This window comes from Apus apus, chromosome 1 (assembly GCF_020740795.1).
Source record: "Apus apus isolate bApuApu2 chromosome 1, bApuApu2.pri.cur, whole genome shotgun sequence".
Taxonomy (NCBI): domain Eukaryota; kingdom Metazoa; phylum Chordata; class Aves; order Apodiformes; family Apodidae; genus Apus; species Apus apus.
In genome coordinates this window covers 151,944,438-151,962,601 of record NC_067282.1, presented here as the reverse complement: position 1 = coordinate 151,962,601, position 18,164 = coordinate 151,944,438, and the positions used below count along the sequence as shown (strand labels likewise).

Here is an 18,164-nt window from a genome sequence, read left to right as displayed (position 1 = left end):
TGAATAACAATTTTGCCTTGCTCTAAGGTTATTCCGTGCTTCCACACCTCCAGGGAGCAGCTTTGAGTCTGTGAGAGGCAGCTAAAAAATTATTTCCTTCCTTTTACTTGACCCAAAGTAGATCTCTGGGTCCAGTACCTTGGCTGCATTGGACATTGAGGCTTGCTCCAAAGACCACAGTTCAGGCTGAGAATGCTCATGTCCCAGCAGGCTGGATGAGAGGGAAGGAAAAAGGCTGTACTTAACTCTGCTCTACAGCTTGCTTTCTGGGGTGGGAAATGTGCTGTCAAACTCATAAAATGGTGGTGTCAGAGTTGGAGGCTGGCATCAGCAAGAGGCCCATTTATGTGACCTGAGGGCTCACTGTGATGTTGGGACTGGAGGCCATTTCTCCTGATTTGGGATATGACTGTTGAGACAGGCCTGAATTTGTTTTGTTGATCACTTTGTGGGTGTTAAGAACCACTCACTGTGATGTGCTAGAGGAGTGTTTGCAGGAAAGAGTTTACTCAGCAGCCACTGGGAGGTTGGTGACCCCTTCACATCATGACTAACTGGGATGGGTGGACCCGATGGCAGAGGAGATCCTTTTGCTGACACAAGCTGATGGGCCCCAGACTCTTAGTTGTACTTCAGAGCCCTACTGGAATGTGTCTGGTGCATGGGGGCTTTGTACCTATGAAATATGAAGTCTGGCCTCCTGGGACAGTGGGAGAGTAGCCAAGGGACCCCCAGTTCCAGATGTGTGGTGGGAAGACAGGATATGTGTATGTGCTGGTGTTCCTCAGGCTGTGTACCGTGGGTATGCCTGTGCACATGACTGTTTTGCAGTTGCATGAGAGAAGAGCATATTTGTCTGGGTACAGTTGGGGCCCCATTCTCCTATCACTGTGAGAGTGCTTTTTCACCATTGGCTCCTGCAAACAGCAGAACAAACAAACAAACAAACACATGGGAACCCAGACTCCCTGATACCACCACATTGCAGATGCAGTTTTCTTTTGGCCTGTTTTTCTCCCGTTGCCACAGCAACAGTAAGCCAGAGAGTAAACTGGAATATCCTCTCTGGTGCTCAACACCCTCAGATGGTAAAATAATAGTGACAGTGTGGAAAGCCTGGTCTAGCTCCCCTACCTCTCTTTCCCAACTCCAGTTCACCAGAGACCCTTCAGACTCCTATCACATGCCTGTCAGATGCCTGTCAGAGTTCCAAGGAGATCACAAGCCTCCTCCATAGGGAATGAGGGAGCACCATCTTTGCTGTAACCAGCAATAACCCTTATTCCCTGCTCTGGTTGCTGTGTCTCCCATGGCGGGTGTTTAGGTCTGAATCAATGTTCAGTGTTCATGGTTTCAGCTCAGCTGGCTTTTAACAAGACAAGTCCTGTCAGCTCCACTAGAGACCAAACAGCATCCAAACCAGGCTTAGCAACCTGCTTCTTGCTTCAGCAAACTCTGCTTACAGCTGGGAGATACAGAGCCTTTAGAGAAGAGCAAAGCAATCAAAGCACATTTAGGACCAAGACTCCTGTCCAGCTGAGCTCAGAAATATGCTCACTGGGACAGCTGCCAAAAGGGCTCCACCAGCTATGCCTTGTGTTGGCCTTGGGCACTTCCAAAGTCAGTGATGAGCTGTCTGCCCAGAGAGAAGAGTCCTTTGGAGGAGAGGAGGGACTGCTGTCCCTGGAACATGTGTGGGGCAGTCCCCTGGATGGAGGGAAGCAGCCAGACATTCATTTTCTACAGCAGTTCTTTCTATGCACATCCTAGTCTGGATGGAATCTCACTGTGTTCTTTGGTTGGATTTCCCCAGAGAATCCAATGTTAAGGCTCCCGAGTGATTGCTAATGTGTAAATACAGTCTGCTTCAGCATGGCAATGTGATTGCCCAAGTGGATTGGAGCTGTTAGCTCTTCAGCAGCTGAAGGTCCTCCTCACATCTCCCTGTTGTGGCAGCCGCCTTGTTTCACTGGCTGATGGCTGGTAGGAGCCCAGGCTGGTTCTAGGCACACTTACAGACCAGTAAGTGGATAAGTGGAACCACAGGCCTCCTCGTGATTCTGTGGTGAGGAGGAGAAGAGGCAGGAGCAGCCCAAAGAAAAGGCAGAAAGGGCCATTTTGATGATTAAATGCTAGAGCACAGCAGCAGTGTAAAAATACACATATATCACAAGCCTTAATTAACACAAGTGAAGGGAAAAGGAGGAAAAAAAGGCACTTTTTAAAGGTTTCACTGAGACTATAAACTGGCAGCAGAGACAAAAAACGTAATACATGCAAATTAATGGCATAAATTTAGGGTTACTTAACTTCACAAATGTTAACAAGCTCATAAAAAAAAAAAGTTATTCTTTCTTTCTCAGTTTCCTGTCACTGTTTGTTTAATTCTCTCTCTTTTTTTTTCCTGTTGAGAAGATTATGTTTTCAATATATTCCTCCTAAATTAATTCTGCCTCTCTCTCTTCCTTCTCCTTCATCTGTCTCTTTCTCTGTGCCTGCCTCTGTCTGTTTGCCTTCCTTCCCTGCTTATCTATCATGTTCTTAATGTCCTCATCATCATAGTTTCTAGTCTTGGGTACAATACTGTCTCATTTCTCTCCCTTTTTCCTTCCTTGGCTCTCTACAGCTCCCACCCCACCATTCTTCTCCCCAGCTCTCAGTCTTCTCCCCTGTTCTTCTGGGGTTTTTTTCTTTTTCTTTTCTTTTCTTTTTCTTCTTCTTTTTCTTTTTCTGTAGCAGTCAGTGTAACTCAGCCTGGTAATGCTATACACAACACTGCCAATTTCCAAACATGCATTTTTCCCTGCCACTGGCAGACAAAGAAGGCAAGGAGCAAATTAAGTGGTCTCTGGCTGAACCACTCCTTTATCAACCATTTGAATGGCTGTTTGTTGCTGCAGACTGTGTAGCTGGAGGCAGAGGTAAGAGTGTGGGCAGGCTGTGTTGGTATGCCACAGTCCCACTTTGAAAGAGCTGTCACAGTTCCCCCTACACCATCCCCTTTATTCAAGACTCTGCCTCTGTACAATGGTGGATAATAAAGGGCACGGTAGCTCCTTGCTGAGCCCAGGAAGTCATGAGCCCCTGAGGTCATGGTGTCTCTGCTTCCCACGTGTTTCTTGCTTTGCTAAGAGATAAAACTAAGTTTAGAAAACTCAGGCAACTGCCAGTTTAGTTCCACCAAGACTCATTTCTCCAGAAAGAGGACACATGCCTTTTGTTCTGCTTCTTTTAAAAAACACCAAGGACACCCCAAGTTGCATTAATTGTGACACAACCCATCCTGCCCGTGATACTATAGCATTCTTAGGCTTTTGTTCTCACTGCTTAAAGGGTGGATGGCTAAAAAAAAAATATCTCATTTTGACTTCTGGACCAGACTGAGTCATAGGAAAGCATCATTTAAAAAAAGAGGGGGTGGATATCATAATTTTTGGCCACAAGCCATCCCTGGAGCTTTCAAAGTAGCCTGTAAATATGACTGCCAGCTCAGTTTCAGTATCACAGACAGCAGTCCTGGCCAATTGCTTTTCTCCTCAATGGCCCAATTTGGTATTTTGGAGTACTGGAGAGCAGAGGGGGAAGTCAGTTGTTCAACACAGCAATGTCAGAAAAAGGGAGGTGAAATTACAAGCTGGAGTCCCCAGGTAGCAGTGAAAATAGGAAAATCAAAACAAACAAAGGGGAAAAAAAAAAGAGAAAAAAAAAAGGAATAGTCTAAATTTTTCGAAGCAAGAGAAAGGATGTTGGTGGGTGGGTAACAAAGAGGCTAGGGAGAGGAAGAACAGAAGGAGAATCTGTAGTGTTTGGAAGATGTGGGAACCATCAACACAGATGTTGCAGAATAAAGTAAGTGAGAAGCTGAGTGGGACTTACAGAGGTTTGCAGTTGGGTGCATGCTTGGGTGTATTGCTAAATGGAGAGCTGAATGAGTGAGAAGACAAGAAGAAATAACCATGCGGGAGTCCCCGTGCAGTATCAGTGGCTGTCCAGATTGACATCACAGGCTTTCCCACCGATTTAAATCGTTACTTTTCCTGGGTAGGAAGTGAGTCAGGGTGAACACAGAGCTTGAGGTTTAGCCTATGCAGATTAAAAGGAATAGTAAGGAATAAATAAAATACGACATATCCAAGGGTGACTAAGGACTGGAAGAGAAGCAAAGAACAGTGTGGGGGAAGGAATAAGGCCTATGGAGAGGAATGAGGAGGGACTGACAGATGAGTTACTTGCTAGGGCTATCTGATGAAGCCTCTGAAGAAAGGTTTCGGGGCATGTTGCATCGCTCCCTTGTCATGGAGTGTGTATTACCTGGGTTAGTGGGTAAGACATTTTTTGTGCCCCTATTAGCTGAGTGATGTTCCTTTTTTTTTCTGTCCTTCCAGCTTGGAAACAGTCAGGAGCAAAGTTTGTTTCTCACTGAACATACTTACAGCACCTAGGAAACCAGAAGCCCAGTATCACTTGCAGCCTCCACCTACTTAGCTACTAATGGTGTTGAAAGAGGCTGAGCAGCAAATAGGTAGGGGAAAAAAAAAAAAAAAAGACTGAAATCTGGACCAAGCAAGAACAAGGAAAAGGGTGGGGTGTTTTTAAAATTAAGTTGTCCCCTATTCTTGATTGCTTCATACCTTCATTTAGCTTTGGCCTACATAATTAAAATGGAGGATGACAAGGCACCAGCAGAGGCAATTATTTTGTTGGATTATTTGCATGGATCATCTGTTGCATGGCATGGCTGCTGTAGGAAATGCAACACCACGAGTAGACATATATAATTGTAGAGTGGGGGAATGAATAAATGTGTCTCAAAGAACAAGGAGAATTCTAAATGTCAGCAAAGGGCTATATGACTCACTCATTGGGAAAATACTATTATTGGATACGTAAGTAGGACTCTACAAAGCACTCAGAGGAGGGATGCTACTAGAAGAAAGGAGAATTAATAAGTGAAGGTAGCATTTGGATAAGTGACAGTTAATGAATGAGGAGATGTGCTGCAAGTGCCACGAGCCAACACAGGGCCTGGAGTGAAAGCAGAAAGAGAATGCACGGAGAGGGTGGCGAAGGATGAAAAGAGAGATCATGGACAAGGAGGAAGAGCATTACTGGGGTCTGCTGAAATACAATGAATGGATGAATGTTTGTTAAAAGATTCTGCTTGGCTTGTGGCAGAGTAATGGTGACAAAGTGTTTCTGTTCTACCGAGTTGGGATTAAGGAATTAAATGAGGTGGAAATTCATGGGAGGAGAGGCAATGGCTGTGCTGAGGCAGCAGGAGGAGGCCCAGGGCTCGGCTGGAGCTAGCCTCTGCAGTGGTGGGTTAGGCTGTGATGGATGAGTGGTGTGGAGCAATACTGCTCTGTTTTTCAAGGGGAAAAAGCAGTGTTTAATTGTAACAGACTGTGTTGTATAGATTAAGGACATGGTTGAAATAAGAACTGTAGGGTCAGGCATAGAGAATAAATTTACTAATGCTCCTGGTACGTTTGACAATAAAGTGGCAGATTGCTTGAGTCCAGAACATGTTTAACTTGAAATCTTTCAGTTGCCAAATCCAGGACAACATCCCAGCAGACCCATTCCACATGTCTGGCTGGTCATCCTCATGGCCTGAAACACTGTGTGCTAGCATGTCTGCCCACGCAGAGGCTGAGTAGTCCAGCCACTTTCCTGAACGGATCAGTCCAGTTTGCAGCAGGGGCCAGGGGATGTCCAGTCCTGGAGGAGGAGGTTCCCAGAGCCTTTAGTTTGGGTCCAGCTGGGAGCTGCACCAGTTCTTATTTTGGTTGTGAAACCCTGAATTTCCAGCAAGCAGCTTTTTTGGCTGGCTGGGGTTGATTGAGTCGGTAGAGAGACAGATGTAGGTGGATAATGGGGAGAGGGGGTGGTAAGTGGCAGAGCTATTGCCTTAGCGAGAGGGAAGGATGCTGGATAAGTACTGCCAGTCCCCATTCAGTGAGCAAGTGGTGAGTCAGGGGCAGATACTGAGTCAGCAAGAAGGCGGACGGGTAGGTGGGTGGGTAGAGCTCACTGGCTCTCTCAGTACAAACCACTCAGCCACACCGTTGCACTCGGCTCCCCGCGGGAAAGTTGCAGACAGCGGTTCAAGCTACTGCATCCCTTGTTTCTCCCCTGCCCGTGCAACTCCCTGGGCTGCTTTTCTGAGTCTTTCAGGGAGGGCCTCTCACCGTGGCCTCTGCAGGGCCGAAGCAAACCACATTTTTTTCCCGACATGTTTATGATCCTACTTGCAAATGCTGCCCCTCTGTGAGGGGCAGTCGTAAAAGAAGAGGAATGAAAACAGCTGATGGAGGTAGAGAGAGCCCTTCAGCCTGGCTCACCAGAAAGGTATCACTCATGCAATCAGGGAGCTGGTGAAAGGTAGGAGGGGGAGAGAGAAAAGAAAGAAAAAAGAAAAGAAATTAGGTAGAAACGAGAGTGTGAGAGAGAAGATATTTGAGAGATGAAAAGAAATTACCATACGGCAGTATCCTGTTATTCAACCTAATTTTCAAAGGACTGCAGCTGTCGCACTGAGATAATCTGTTAATTATAACAGTCATTGTGTTTTGGCAATGGAAGAAAAAAAAACAGGGTCTAAACAAGGCAAGGTAGTGGAGAAAAGAGAAGGGAGGCACGGCTGTGTCAAAATGCATGTCAGATGTTAGCTTGAAATATAGGTGGGCGAGTTGGCTGAGAGGAGGGTCCCTCTCCATCGGCACTGAGCTCTGCCACTGCTTGGGCATGGAGAATAAAGGGAAGGTGGAAGAAGCTGTGTGCAAACATAATGTCCTGTCCAGTGTGGGGCTGCTCCTCTTGCTGAATCCAGGCCCACATAGACCAGAGGAAGAGCTTTGAGGGGCTGAAATGTCCCCATTAGACTATGCTGCCACTGCATTTTGCTCTTGGGTCATACGAAAAAGCTTCTCCATGTTCCCCCACACCCTTCCATGTTCCCCCACACCTTTCCTCTTCTGCCCCAAACCAGATCATGACAGCATTTACTGTATTTGAACCACCATCTGCAACAGCTTCTGGTCGACTCTCCTTTTGCTGGAAATCTGAGCACAGAGTCTACTCCAATGTTTGACATCTTGCAGACTAATGACTTGGGGTAACGACACATGACTGTCTCAGACACCCTGTCTGGGGAGGTCATTCAAGGGCAGCCCCTTCCTCTCACTGGAATGGTGGCTTGACCTCTGGGCTTTTCTTGCTAGAATTATACTGAGGCGACTCTCTCTTGAGCTGAGAGCACAGTGAAGGATACTGTTCCCCACCAGAGTTTGCAGGCCTGAGGTATTCTCCCCAGGATGACCAGATGCCAGTGTACCTTGTGAAGTGACAGCCGTCTTCAGCCAGCCTAGTGATTCCCTAGGCTGTGAGTCCCTTCAGCAAGAGACTGTAGTGAGCTATAATACAAGGACTAATCCCCTCCATGCCCCTTTTGCTGTCCCACCTGCAGAGTAGCATATTTGGAGGCACTCCAAACTGTCACCAGTGGGTTGCTAGGGATGTATTTAGGATCCAGAAATTCTGGATGGATGCTTGGTTTGAGTGAGAGCATGTCTCAAATAGCTTGTGGACCCCTGTTGTTCAGAGCCAGTCCAGTGCAAGACAGGAGCTGCTGTTTTATGAAATAGGGCAGCAAGGCCATCACAGGGTGGCAGAGGTGTCATGGTGACCCTGAGGGTATGTGGTTCTTTGCAGCAACATTACATATTGTGCCTTAGAATTTCTTCTGACCTCATGCAGGACATGCTGCCCTCCCCTGCAGCAATGCCCCTGCACTCAAACTATGCCAGCACTCAACACCTGTTCCCTAGAGCAGCTCCTTCTGTGCACCCAGAACCCCCAGTACCTGCTGCAGCTCACATGCAGTCCCATGCAGAGCTGCTGCTCCTGTCCTCTTCCCCCTACAGCTTGGGAGAGCAGAGGTCACTCCCTGTCCCCTACAGCAATAACTTCCTACGTGCACATGCACAGAGCCAGCCCCACACCCTGCTCCCTGCAGTGATCCATGTGTGGGGACACATGCAGAAGCAGTGCTGCCCCCCCCTTTCCCTGCAGCCCTTCCCCCATACACACACTCGCACAACCACGGTGGTCTCCCCGTGACCCACGCACGCCCGCGGGCAGCCCACACTCCCACCCCGTTCCCTACGGCCCGTCACACACAGCCAACACTCCCACCCCTTTCTCCACAGGGACTGCTTCATGCAAACACACGTGCACACACACACAAAGCTCCCAACCAGTGCTTTGCCTGATTCCCCATGGCAATTCCTCCCCCCCTCTAGGAGTCAGCCCTCATTCTCTGCTCTGCGAAGTGATGAACCTACCTACACACAGACCCAGCCCACACATCCACCCCCTCATCCACAGCAACTCCTCCGAATACCCTCCGCCTTGCACCCCAGAGCTGGCACTGGCACCCCTTTCTCTCCAGTGACTCACACCCTTGCACACCCGTGCACATGTGCAAGCAGAGCCAGCCTCACTGCTGCGCTCCCTATGGCAGGTCCCTACAGACAGTCACAAAGAGCCCACGCTCCCTCCACATCGCCAACAGGAATTATTTCTAAGCCCTTCCACTCCCTCCTGGCTGGGCCCATGGGATGACACCAAGGGGAGGGAAGTTTCCCAGGCCCTCCTCTCCCCTGGTGTTGCCACTGATATTTTTTAGGGAACCTGTAATCTCTTGACATTCTCTTCTACTTGGAGAAGGCTCTTTCTCAAGCCTGTGCCCATTCACATGCTCCTGTGGACTGCTGCCTCGGGCTATCTAGGTGGAGCTGGCTTGATGCAAATCCCCCTTAATCTTAAATAATCGTATTAATATAAAAGGTAACCATTTCACTTTGGAAAACCAAGGTGGCTCTTTGGCCTGCCAGGGAACCGCTGGCATATGAAAGACCTTTCTGCCAGTATTTATCACTTTAAAATAAGATTTATGCTTCTAAAGCTCTCTCCTTTATTTCATGCTTCTGAGCTGCTTCGTTTTTCTCCCCTGAGCTTTCCCTTTCTCTCTTTCTTGCTGCCTAACAAATTAGGCATCTAATCGCTGTTGGGGAGGCGTGATAGGAGAGCAAGGATTTTACATAAAGCATTGTGATGGCTTTTTTCCACGGTGAGACTTTAAGCTGTTTGGCTTCAGCAAAGCTTTGGAGTCACTGGCTGTGCATTTGCTTGCGCCTGGGTGCAAGTGTATGGCAGACGGGAACTTTCAGGTTAACACCTGAACTCTTCCCATGTCCTGAACTGGCCAAAAGGAAGGACTGTAAAGAAACATCTCCTTGGGGCAGTTCTACAGCCTCGTATTTCAGCCCTCTGCCCACCTTCTTTGCTAGGCCCCACCACTGCTGGCTGTAACTTTAGCTCTGTGAGCATCCTTACAGCAGTGTCCTCTGAGAGCTGAGATCCTGTGCGGTTCTGTGGGCTTCCTCATCACAGTGTCCTAGTGGGATCCTAGTTCTTTGAGATTCCTCCCCACTCATGGCTGGGACAGCTAAGCTTTCAGAGGGATGATTTTTCCCACAGAGCCTCTGTAGATTTGTATATAGTGACATGAACTTGCCCAGAGTTGAACCAGGAGATTTCTCTTGCAGCAGTGTGCTGCCAAAACTTTCAGAGCCTCTAACATTGAGTGGGCACCCTTCAGCAGGAGACCTATTGATGCCAGCTCAACCACTGAAGGAGGTGCAGTCAGTGACAGGAAAACACCTTTTATTGCATTAATTTCTAGGGTGGGTCTAGAGCTTTCCACCACTCACTTCCCCACCCCACCCCCCCTTTTTTTTTTTTAATGTTTCGTTGGGTTTTTTTGCCTAAACTGGTTCCTCTGTCCTCTAGATTTTCTGAAGCTACAGGGCCAATTTCAAACAAATGTAACATTGGGATGGATCTTAGAGATGCTGAGATCTTACATGTTTCACAAAAACGGGGATAAATTACAGAAGAGAGAAAGAGACAGAGAAACCTTCACAGAGCCCCATTAAAAAGAAAGAGTGCTGTGTGAGCTTAACCCTTGGTGGACATCAGAGAAGCTGCAGTGGAAAACATTCTCTTTTGCACAAAGAAATGTCTTCCATGTCACAAATCCACAGATCATCAGGCTTCCTTCTCGCTCCTCTCTTGGTCCCAGACTTCCCAGGGCTTCTGGAGCACCTCTGAGCACTGTCACAGGTTCTTTGCTGGGTGACACGATGGTAACTCCTACAATACATGGGAGTATCCCTGGAAGCAATGAGGCTGAGAAGGCAGGGGCTGCTGTTGAGTAATGCCACACCCATGCTATGACCTTCTCCTGTGACACTGTCCTTTCACTATAGACAGGGACAAAAGCAAGGACCCTGTCTAGGTGGTGATTTGAAGCAGCTGCAGTAATGCCAACAGACCAGTGTGTGTTGCAGAAACTATCCAGAAGGTGTGGAGGATCCCTTCAAGTAAGGCATCAACCCCAGGTACCAGGCACCCTCTGGGAAAGACAGCTCCCCTGTTTTTTGGAGGGTGGTTAGAGAAAGCTTGTAAAGACCCTGAAGCCATGAAAGGGGAGCCAGAAACTCTTGGAGATGGAGTTTGTGTTCTGGGGGTTGTCAGGAGCAGGCAGCACATGGAGCTGGGAAGAGGCCTGATGCCTAACTGCAGCACAAAGTGTAAGGAAGCAGAAGGAGCTTTGGCCTGGTTTTGGGGCGTCCCCAGAGGAGCAAGAGTGTTTGGCAGATTTTTAATGCATGCATTTCTAATGGGAGGCTCTTAGCACCGTTTAAGCAATGGTAGAGTTAAGTGCTGGCTTTTCCAGTGCACTGGGCCCCCAGAGGGCAAGGCTGACACAGTCAGGATTTCAGGCCCAAATTGCTGCTGTGTGTGGCTTTTGTGACCCCTAAACCTTGTATACTCCCTCAGGCATGGTTCTTCCAGCACCTCAGGCCCCCAGATTTTCTCTGACCCCTTATCGTCCCTGCCCACAGTTTCAGTGGTTGTATTATAATCTGCCTTCATACCTGGTCATCTAACTTGTGACCATACTCCTGTGTCACCCGCAGTGCCACCTTGGTCCCTGAGCCAAAGAGTTGCTATCAGGACATCCAGCTCCTGACTCAGATTTGGGGCTTTCCTCCCACCATTTCCCCCCCCTCTGCTTTCTCCTCTGAACAAGGGAAGCATCCCTGTGGCTTTCTACTCTTCTCCAAACACTCTGGTGTGAAGAAATGCCAATAACTTTGGGGCATCCATTAGTAGAGAATAAACCAGAGGAATTCTTGGAAGCTTGGAGGTAATGGGTTGACTTTGTGCCAGTCAAGGAGGGTACAGCTATTCATGGCCACATTGCCAGTACTGTGCCTTGATGCTCTCACATACGTAAGGATGGCCAAGAGCCAAAGGCACATTGTAAGACCCCCCCTGGGCTACACTGAAGAGTCTTGGAAGCCTAAAGCTGGGTAGGCCCAGCATGTGGGGGTGCTGACCTTACACCTGCCCTATAAAACAAATCCCATGTCCCAGCTTTTCCCCTCATCCATAACCACAGCCTCCCTCCAAGCCAGGCTCCCACAAGTTGTGCCTCCCCCTTTCTTAGCCCTTCTCTGGGCTGTAGTTGCTTATCTTGCTCTCCCTGCCCACCCTCCATCTCTGTATCTTCTTGCTCTGTTGCCTGAGAAGTAAGGGAGAGAAACAATCAGCTCCCCTGTCAACACACTTCAGGCCAGCAGAAAGGACAGTGTTGCTTTGGTGGCAGAGACTGGGCAAAGTGAAGGAGCACTAGAGAGGAAGGGAAAGGAACGGAGCTGGTGTGGGGTATTGGCTGTATCTCTGCCTGGAGTCACCTCTGGATAAGATGGGACAAGGCAGGGGACTGGCACAGAGGAATATCACAGGCCTGTGGGTCCTAACTTGTGGAGAGCCAGATGTGTCTCCGGTCTAATGCATCTGGGTAGGCTGTGTCAGGAAATTATTTCTCATTGGATTACAAGGCTGAGAAACTAAGCAACAGACTGTTAAAACCTCTGCCCTCTGCTTCAGTGCTGGCTGATGTAAACTGGAGGCAGCAGCTGGAGGCCATCATATGACAACCATAAATGACATGAGTTGGGCGGCCTCAGACAATGAGCTGTGGGGAATAGAGGCTTTCTCTCTTTCTTTTCCATTGGTCTAGCTCTTCTCCCCCTCCCCTTCTCCATCTTGGCTTTACTTTTTGGATTATTGAATATTTAAGTGTTTCTCTGTGACACTATCTCTGATCCCTTAATCCAGCTGGCCTGGTAATTCCACAGACCCAAATCAGCTCAGATTTCTCCACAGACGTAAGCCTTGTTCCTCAAGGGTTCACTCCTCCTTCATTTATCTTCCTTCATTTTATTTCTGCCCTTTGTGTCTGTGTGCTAGAAATTGGTTCAGCTTTTGCAGCAAAAGCTTTGGCGATATCTGTAGTGAGCAGCTTCCCCCCAGAATAAATGCAGAAAGAAGGGCTCTTTATTTTTTCATGAACTAAGAATCTTTTTCTCTGTTTTTTATTGATTTGTTTCTCCTCAAAATAATAATAATTAAAAAAAAGAGAAAAAAGATAAAAGAAGAAAAAAAAGAGTGCCGTGCCCACATGTTTTTTCTGCTATATGAAATGATTTCCTCTGCACTGCCTGAGGACATCCCTGACAGGGTCCTGTCTCAACACAGTTTGCAAGGGGTTGAAGCCATAGCCAGAGGGAAGGGTGCTCCAGGCTGCCCTTCCCAGTCAGGACCAGGAGCTTGTCCAGAGCCCAGAAATGTCTTGAAGCAAATGTCACTTTGCCCTTGATTCCTGCAAGGTGTCCTTTCCCCACAAAAAGCCAGTGTTCATAGCCCCCAAGGAGAGGTGGCAAAGTAGGAAGCTGGAGGCTGTGCACCTCTCCTTGCTGGGGGGTAGGTGGGCGGGTGATGTCCTCCATCCAGCTCAGGACTGCTGGCACTGCTGGGTGAGAGACTGGAGGTTGGCATTTGATTCACTGCCTGCACCTTGCTCCCCCCTCCCCCAGCATGCTCAAGCTGGTGCACTTCAACTCTCATCCCTGCACTAAGAGGCAGGAACAATTTTTAAAGCACAAGTGGTTACACGTGGCTTGAATTATTTATCCCTCTTGCATCAACGAAGGAAGGAAACAAACAAAAAAGGTTTTGTTGTTGGTTTTTTTGTTTGGTTTTGTATTTCTTTTTGTGTTTTGTTTTGTTTTGTTTTTTCATAGGGGGAGGCTTGTCTGCATTTTCCCTGCTTCATGTATTTTGTGTACATCATTTTCAGGCAGCTGAAAATCCATGGCTTTAGCTCTCTTTGGGGCTTGCCTTTGTTTACACTAGTTTTGAGCTGCCCACAATAACAGCCTTACATTTCCCACCCTCCCTCCCTTTCCCTTTATGTCTCCACACTGCTGCCTTCCCCCAGGTCCCTGGCTGCAATCCCATTACTTAAGGCAGCCTGAGTATCCTTCTGCATACCCCTGATAGGAGATTGTATGTCATGAGGGTTCCCTTCCCAAAGTTTTATCAGCATGGCAGGCAGTACCACCCTTCTCTTGCTTGCACCTCACATAATGGTGTCCCTTCCCCTTCTCCCTTTTCTCATGAAGCCTTGCTGCCCGTACACTTATCTCAAAGACCCCGCCAACTGATGCCTCTTCTTGTCTCCCATGTGCTTTCTTTTCCAGATTCCAATGACAGATGGATCTCTCTCGTGCACACTTGCTCTTTCCCTCTCTGTATTTTTGTTTTCGGCATGTTTAATCTGAAGCGCTGAAGCTTCTCAGAGAGAACCTGAGAGAGAAGGAAGAGAAGGAGGAGGAACCGAGGGAGCGTGAGCAAGAGAGGAGGCATCCCTGCCTTGTTCTTTCGAATCACACCGTGGAGGGGTGGGGGAAGATTAGAGGGAGGTGGACTTGGGTTTGTTTTGGGGTGGGTTTGTTGTGGGTGGGGGGGGAGGGTGGGAGGGAGGAAGGTGAAAAAGGTGGGTGAGTTGCTCATGAGCATCAAAGAAGATTTGTTTCCTTTGGTCTGAATTTTTGTTTAGAAAAGAAGCACAAGGTAGTTTCCTTCAAGACCAATCATCCATGGTGATTGCTTTTGGGTGTGTTGGAAGCAGATTGCACGTGTTTCCCTGGCTTCATGCTCCTGGCTTCACCCAGAGGGCAAGAAGAAGTGATGATGGCACCCAATAGGACTGGGGTGCTCATGCCCTTCCATTGCTAAATCCCCCATAACTGCCCCTTTCTCTTCCCTCTGCTCCTGATTTTCCTTCCGCTGTGGTCCTGAATTTTGGAGTTGTTTTTTTGTTCTCTTTTTCATCCTGATGAGGGCATCACTGCAGACCATGATATGCCTGGGGTTGTGGGCAGCTGCGCTGCTCTGCTTGCTTTCCCCTGGCACCGTGCGAGGTGACTGCTGGCTGATTGAAGGGGACAAAGGTTATGTGTGGCTGGCCATCTGCAGCCAGAACCAGCCCCCGTATGAGACCATCCCCCAGCACATCAACAGCACAGTGCATGACTTGCGTCTGAACGAGAATAAACTCAAAGTGGTGCTGTACTCCTCCCTCAACCGCTTCGGCAACCTGACTGATTTGAACCTGACCAAGAATGAGATCTCCTATATCGAGGATGGGGCTTTCATGGGCCAGTCAAACCTCCAGGTCTTACAGCTGGGCTACAACAAACTCACCAACCTGACAGAGGGTATGTTGCGGGGCATGGCTCGTCTCCAGTTCCTCTTTGTGCAGCACAACCTAATTGAGCTGGTCACCCCAACTGCCTTCTCTGAGTGCCCCAGCTTGATTAGCATTGACTTGTCATCTAACCGTCTCAGCCGCCTGGAGGGGAACACTTTCACCAGCTTGAGCAATCTGATGGTCTGCGAGCTGGCTGGCAACCCCTTCAACTGTGACTGTAGCCTCTACAGCTTTCTTAACTGGTTGGCACTCTTCAACAATGTCACCAAGAACTATGACCGGCTCCAGTGTGAGACTCCTCGGGAGTTTGCTGGGTACCCGCTCCTGGTACCTCGGCCTCACCACAACCGCAATGCCATCACCATCTTCCAGTCCATGTGCAGAGGTGGCACCATCCCGTCCCTCTCCAGGGTCAACCCCACCCCCTATACCCCTGACTCCCAGAGAGACCTGGATGAGGGCTCAGCCATCAGCCCTGGGGACTTCCTCTCAGTCAAGCCTCCAGCCTCCTCCACCACTGACTCCTCCTTCAGTCCCAGCATCAAGCTCCACGATGTCACCATCACCTCAGCTATCCTGATGGTAACCATCCCCATGCCCTACAGTAAGATGTATGTGCTGGTCCAATACAACAACAGCTACGTTTCTGACATAGCAACACTGAAGAGCAAGAAGGAATATGTCACTGTCAACAAGTTGAAGGCCCACACTGATTATACTTTCTGTGTGGCCTCCATCCGCAACAACAGGCGCTACAACCACACTTGCCTGACCTTTGCAACCCGGAGCAAAGGCAGGGAGGACCCTATTTCCAGTACTTCCACCACCACACACTACATCATGACCACCCTGGGTTGCCTCTTTGGGATGGTCATTGTCCTGGGGGTGGTGTACTATTGCCTGCGGAAGCGGAGGATGCAGGAGGAGAAACAGAAGTCACTCAATGTCAAAAAGACCATCCTGGAAATGCGTTATGGATCAGATATTGATACCAGTACCATGGTGCATCCTTCCCAGAAGCTGGGCGAGCCACCAGTCATCCCTGTCTCACGGATGTCCTCCATCCCTTCCATGATTGGGGAGAAGTTGCCTCCATCAAAGTCAATGGATGCTGGGTTGGAGACTCCTAAAGTCACCACTAAAGGTAACTACATTGAGGTGCGGACTGGTGGTGGGGATGGGCTGGAACGAACCCAGAGGGATGAGGACCTGAGGGAGCTTGACAATGGGCAAGGCTCAGCTGCTGAGATCTCTACTATAGCCAAGGAGGTAGACAAGGTCAACCAGATCATCAACAACTGCATTGATGCCCTCAAGCTGGACACAGCTTCCTTCCTGGGTGGTGGGACTGGTGTTGACTCAGACATGGCCTTTGAGTGCCAGTCCATCCCAGCCAGTTCCTCAGGTGGGCTAGAGCGGCCCAGCTTTCTTTCCCCACCCTACAAGGAAGGCTCCCACCACCCTTTGCAGCGCCAGCTCAGCGCTGATGCTGCTGTGGCCAGAAAGACCTGCAGTGTCTCCTCTAGTGGTTCCATCAAGAGTGCCAAGGTCTTCAGCTTGGATGTGCCTGACCACCCGCCACTCAGCAAGTCTGATTCCAAATACATTGAGAAGGGCAGCCCACTCAACAGCCCTTTGGATCGTCTTCCCTTGGTGTCCTCGGGCGCCATCCACCACTTGGAGGTCAAGCCTTCTTACCATTGCAGTGAGCACCGTCACTCCTTCCCGGCCCTCTACTATGAGGAAAGTGCTGACACCTTGAGCCAGCGGGTGTCATTCCTCAAGCCGCTCTCCCGGTCCAAGCGAGACTCCACATACTCCCAGCTCTCCCCCAGACACTACTTCTCGGGCTACTCCTCCAGCCCTGAGTACTCATCAGAGAGCACCCACAAGATCTGGGAGCGATTCCGGCCTTACAAGAAGCACCACAGGGAGGAGGTTTACATGGCGGCTGGGCACGCCCTGCGGAAGAAAGTTCAGTTTGCCAAGGACGAGGATCTGCATGACATCCTGGATTACTGGAAAGGAGTCTCTGCTCAGCAGAAGCTGTGACTCTCCCTCTCTCTTTCCAAGGAAACAATACAAAACAAGACCCACCCCCAACAACCAGAAAAAAAAAAAAAAAAAAAAAAAGCCACTTGACTGTGAAAAATAAACCAACAACAAAATACTCCCGACAAATACAAAACTGACAAAATGGTTTCTTAAAGTTTACAACAACAACAAAAAACTCACACACACAGACACACACAGACACACTCAGACACACACAGGCCGAATTGTCTCTACTGTGTTACGGGGACCATTGTTCTGCCTGCAGATGGTTGGGAGGAGCATCCTGCTCTGGCACTGTGGTACCAACACTGGAGTGTGGGTGGGTGGGAATGGCCCGGGAGGGGGTGGCAGCAGTGGCAGGGGACGGACACTCACTGGACATGAAACTCAGCTGTGAACTATTGCTCTTTCTGTTCCTTTAGGGTGGGAGGGGAGGACTTTTTTCTCTGCCCACCTGAAACACCTACTTTTCCAAATCTTCCATCAGTAGTTTTCCCCTCATTTCCTCTAGCAGTGGAGGCTTTTGTTTCTCTCCTGTCCCTTCCAAAATAGGTGGGATTTGTTGGCAGATGTTCTCTCTCTTCTTTTGCTTTGCCCTTCCTTATCCTTCTCTGTTAGGGCTCCCTAGGCTTGTACTTTTTGTCTTGATGCTTCCTGAACCTGCATCCTCCTTAGAGGAAGGAAAGGAGAAGTGAGGGACGAAGGGAGATAGGACCTGACATACAACAGGTTCTGCGCCCTTGTTGCTTTTCCTCCTTCCCTTGTCCTGCCATGCTATTGCTGATGAACACCAGCAATTCTGGAATGACAGGCATTTTCCAGGGCTGCTCAGAGCCATTTTTATGCCAACTGGTGGAGGGGTATGAATGTGCTCTTTAGCACGGCAAGCCACGTCCTCAAGGATTGGTGGAAGAAAAGGCAGGAAGGTCTGGTCTCTCAGAAGGTAAAGAGTACCCATCTCTCCGTGCATGTCACAGGTCCACCCCACCATAAGCACCTATGCTCAGACTGCCCTTCTGCAGTAGTTTTGATACTCTCTGTTCATGTCTCCCTTACCTTGAAGAGGGGACCTGGAGAGGACCTGAGCAGAACAAGTTCTACTCAAAACTCCTGCAGCTCTTCCCAGCTGACTTGCAGAATGGAATGTGGGGTGGGCATGTGTGTGTGAGAAGAGCACTACTCAGACTCCTCACTTGTAGGATTTCAGTTGCTCAGCTCACTGTGTTGACAGAAAAGCCACCAAGTGGCTTCCCCTTGAATAGGCCATGGATGTTCTGACATGGATAGGTGACAGCCAAGCGTGAAGGTAGGAGCACAGGCAACAAAAGGGATGTGAGAATGGGGCTTGGGAGTAGCCCAAAAGGGATGGCTCCAGGAGAAGCTCCCTTTGTGTGTGCAGATACACTGTGTGTGCTGG

The 18,164-nt window shown here is 49.0% G+C and overlaps 1 protein-coding gene and 1 long non-coding RNA gene across 3 annotated transcripts in view; both read left to right on the top strand.

Annotated features, from left to right (window-relative positions):
* LOC127391413 (uncharacterized) overlaps positions 1–13,877 on the top strand; it is a 49,166-nt gene extending 35,289 nt beyond the window's left edge. For both annotated transcript variants that reach the window (XR_007891044.1, XR_007891043.1), the window contains one exon: positions 13,680–13,877. This is a non-coding gene — a long non-coding RNA (uncharacterized LOC127391413). The remainder of the gene's footprint in view (positions 1–13,679) is intronic.
* Positions 13,878–13,981: 104 nt separating this feature from the next.
* Positions 13,982–17,067, top strand: ELFN2 (extracellular leucine rich repeat and fibronectin type III domain containing 2). Its single transcript, XM_051608181.1, has one exon. It carries the CDS (start codon positions 14,318–14,320, stop codon positions 16,742–16,744), a length of 2,427 nt encoding a protein of 808 aa, XP_051464141.1. The 5' UTR covers positions 13,982–14,317; the 3' UTR covers positions 16,745–17,067.
* Positions 17,068–18,164: the final 1,097 nt, after the last annotated feature.